Consider the following 4,199-nt stretch of genomic DNA (forward strand, 5'->3'; position numbering starts at 1 on the left):
CAGCTCTAGGCATGATGAAGCGGATATCATCCTCTTTTGGAAGGCCAAACAAAGTAGTTTTGCTTTCACAACGAAACACACAGCCTCACCACAACATGGCAGCGGCGGCAACAACAATACTACAGCAAGAATAAAAGTCACGCCTTCTTTCTTTGCGTGAACATTTGGGCGGTGTTATGCAAATCTTCCCACACAGTGACGTAGACATGTGGGGGTGTGTTTAAACGAGGCGTTTTAGGAGGTGCGTGGACAAGTCTCAACTTTTATAAAGAATATCTCTTTGGGTTTGAGACTTTAGTCTTTGCAACATTAGGGATCTTATCTATGCACAAACAGCTTGTAACACTCCAAAGAGAAAGGAAAATTTGAAATGGCATCATATGACCCCTTTAAGATTTCATTCTGTGAACGTCCTAGTATGTCAGGCTGTCAATCAATGCCATCATTCAGTAACCTACACTGAGTTAGAGTTTCCATTCGTCTATAAATCAAACATAAGAAATACTGTAGAAATGCATATCAACACCAAACCATGCAGTTCACCATTTTTATTTATGTATTTATTTTTTTACAACTTTGTATTAATATTCTACACTTTTGTTTTGGTAAAGTGTGTACCGGTCAATAAATCTGCATTTTAAATTGCAAAAAAAACTTAAATAAACTGGAAAGTGGGGAGGGATTGGGATAAGAACCAGCCTGAGGTTAGCCAAATGATTTATACATATTAATAACTCCGCTTTCTGAGGGTTTAATAACTTTTATTACTTATAATAGAAAGCCAGCCCTCAATTTCCCACCTTCTCTTTGACCGTAGTTCACCAAAAATGACAATTCTGTTATCATTTTAATCCTGTATGCTTTTTTTTCTTCAATGGAAAACTAAATGAGAAATTTATAATTTACCAATCACTCCATTCATTGCAACATGAAAACCTTTATGCCAGGTCTTCTGCAGTCATACAATAGCTTTGTGTGGAAAAATAAACCAAAATTTAGGTTGTTATTCTTCCCCTCATTAAATCAAAATGAAAATTATAAATTAATATTTCAGATTAGTTTAACTGATTCATTGAAAAATAACAACCTTATGAATGATTTGATTATGAACCTATTGACATCAAGATTCTAATGAAATAAGGCCTTAAAGTTCATTCTGTTCCTCACACAAAACTATCCTTTGCATCTTTTTTTGAAGCTCTGGTCTCTTCTTTTTGACTGCAGAAAAAAAAAGTGACTAGTAGATATTCAAAATGTCTCTGAAACTATTATTCTGTCCGTTTTCACTCAGCAGATGTTTACATACTCATAGTATCATTAAATATTGGTAACGGATGTTAAACAGATTAAGATCAGTCACTCGTTCTGGAGTCTGACATTTTAGAGCAGTGATTGACAAATAAGAGACTCATTGCTTGTCATTTTGAGGGGTACTTTAAGAGCACTGTGTGTGTGTGTGTGTGTCCCACCAAATCCCCATAAGCCATTAAACAGACAATGTTTATATCTTTCCACATGACTGACAGAGCACATTTACACCTCACACGATCAACAGAACACATGCATATGCAAACACACTGAAACTACTCCACATCAGCCGCTGTTTCAACATATATAACAAGCTGACCTTGAGAACATTGCAGGGCCAGAGAGCATGTAGAATTTACAATCAATAACAACTGAGACTTAACACAAGTTAACAGACCTACACAGGTGCAGACACTGAGGAGAGACAAGTTTCTTGAGATGAGAGCACCCTCTAGTGGCTTTGTAATCCACTATATCCCCATATCCCCCAAAACGATTAGGTTTTTTAGTGCTATAATAATGCTTACTATAATAATAATAAAAATAATAATAATACTCAAATTTGGCTTCATATATTGATTATCAGCTATCTATTAGACTTTTAAAGCAACATTTCTAGCCAGAGAATTACTTTAGCTATGCATTTACTTAAAAAATATATTAGGAAAATACCCACCTAATATTAAGTCCTGCAGCCTGGCCAATGTTTTCCCAAGCCTGCAGCTCTTGCTCCAGTTTCTAGAAGATAAAAATCACATCCAGCCACAATGATGGATTAAAATCACCATACAATATATGGCAAAACAAAAACTTCCATTTTATTTAAAAACTTCCATAAATACTTTACATTTTAAATAAAATCTCATAATTTGTTCCAATTCTGAAAAGAAGTGGCAAGAGACTTGTTTGTTTTATGCAAATCTATTTTCGTAATTTTTCCTTTTGGGGTGAAATATCAAGCACAATATAATTAATAATCAGAGAGTCAATCTTACATAGCATCTAAAGACCAGACAGAGATCGACCAATATATCGATTTACCGATATTTTTCCCGATATTAAAGCATTTTACAATAATCGGATATCGTTTTTGTAATATCGGATTCACCGATAAACGCTGCCATTAGCTTTGTGTGGAAAAATAAACCAAAATTTAGGTTGTTATTCTTCCCCTCATTAAATCAAAATGAAAATTATAAATTAATATTTCAGATTAGTTTAACTGATTCATTGAAAAATAACAACCTTATGAATGATTTGATTATGAACCTATTGACATCAAGATTCTAATGAAATAAGGCCTTAAAGTTCATTCTGTTCCTCACACAAAACTATCCTTTGCATCTTTTTTTGAAGCTCTGGTCTCTTCTTTTTGACTGCAGAAAAAAAAGTGACTAGTAGATTTTCAAAATGTCTCTGAAACTATTATTCTGTCCGTTTTCACTCAGCAGATGTTTACATACTCATAATATCATTAAATATTGGTAACGGATGTTAAACAGATTAAGATCAGTCACTCGCATAGCAGCCATTAATGCACAAATTAGATGCATTACATAAATGCCTGATATGCAGATAATGCAGCTTGGCTCGAAGAAATAGAGACGAACTCACGGAGTCTCGTAAAATAATCCATCAAGTCCTGTCCCAATAAAGACGTAACTTTGCGTGAATTAAATAATATGCAGCCATGAATGAGCGCATGTTGGAAATAAAAATGCTAAATTTACTTCTCTCTTGTTGTATATTTGCTCATCATTAGTCTCGTGAAGCAGCTTTCATATTGCTGTTCACTCACCGGGTTGATGCTCAGGAAATGCTCCAGCACGACCACCGCATGTAACTTTTAACAAGATTCACTTGTTTAAAACACCCCTAAATTGTATTAACATTTACTATATAATCATTATTTCGCTAATAAACATCTAAATAAATACATCTCTATGGAAACTAATTTATTATCGCAGTTTGAGTATAGTTCTGTGTAAATGCATAGATAAACTGCGCTGTCAGCCGGCATTTCATAATCTAGAACGACAAAAACATTATTAGTAATTCTGATATAACATGCCAGTTGAGAAATGCAATAAAATATGTTTTGTATTATTATATTTCAATATTCCAGAGAATATTATTCAGTGAATTAACATAATCCAATGAATTATTCTTCACTCTTTAGCCTATTAAACAGCTTATAAACCTACTAAAACTGTAGTTTAAAATGAAGTTGATATGACTCCTTTCAATTGCAAAAATTATGCTATTTTAAAGATCATTATTTTGTGTATTTGGTATAACAGAATATGTTGACATGCTTTAATGTTCAAAAAACACATTATTTTTAAAATACTGTACATTATACTCTCTCGTTTTCAACAAAGCCCCCTCCTTTGACAAGCGCAGTCTGCTCTGATTGGCCAGCTGACCCAGTGCATTGTGATTGGCCGAACACCACAAGCACGCGTCGGAAATGTAACGCCCCTTACCCTAATCGCGAGCTTCAGCTTTCAAAGTAAATATCAAGACAGTTAATAATGTCGTTAGTTTTACCATCAGTTCAAGCCCGAAAGGGCAACAGAGTCGCGTGACAGACACAATGAGGATGCAGTACACAAGCCGCGGCTAAGACAGCTGACGTGCTATGATTTCTGACAGGAAGTTCACTCTCCTGTGATGTGACTCTGTTCCCCTCACACACACACAACGCGTTTCTCTGCGCTGCGCAAAACTCCGCATTTGAACAGTCAATAGCAAAAACTTAAACTAATAACAAAACATACTTACAGTCGCTGATTCAGAAGCGCCAGATTGTCATAGCAAAGTCGGAATTGACCCTTTTTTTTTTTTAGAAATAGCCTTTGTGCACAGCCAGCCTTGTACTCTTCTAGGTT

The 4,199-nt window shown here is 34.9% G+C and overlaps 1 protein-coding gene across 1 annotated transcript in view; it reads right to left on the reverse strand.

Annotated features, from left to right (window-relative positions):
* The window catches only part of LOC107590744 (mitotic spindle assembly checkpoint protein MAD1-like), a 102,739-nt gene that overhangs the window by 92,183 nt on the left and 6,357 nt on the right, over nucleotides 1-4,199 (reverse strand). The window contains exon 9 of the mRNA XM_016279651.1: nucleotides 1,985-2,046. Within this exon, the coding sequence (XP_016135137.1) occupies nucleotides 1,985-2,046 (62 nt within the window). The remainder of the gene's footprint in view (nucleotides 1-1,984; nucleotides 2,047-4,199) is intronic.

The sequence above is a fragment of the Sinocyclocheilus grahami genome, unplaced genomic scaffold (genome assembly GCF_001515645.1).
Source record: "Sinocyclocheilus grahami isolate Dianchi unplaced genomic scaffold, SAMN03320097.WGS_v1.1 scaffold132.1, whole genome shotgun sequence".
Classification (NCBI taxonomy): Eukaryota; Metazoa; Chordata; class Actinopteri; order Cypriniformes; family Cyprinidae; genus Sinocyclocheilus; species Sinocyclocheilus grahami.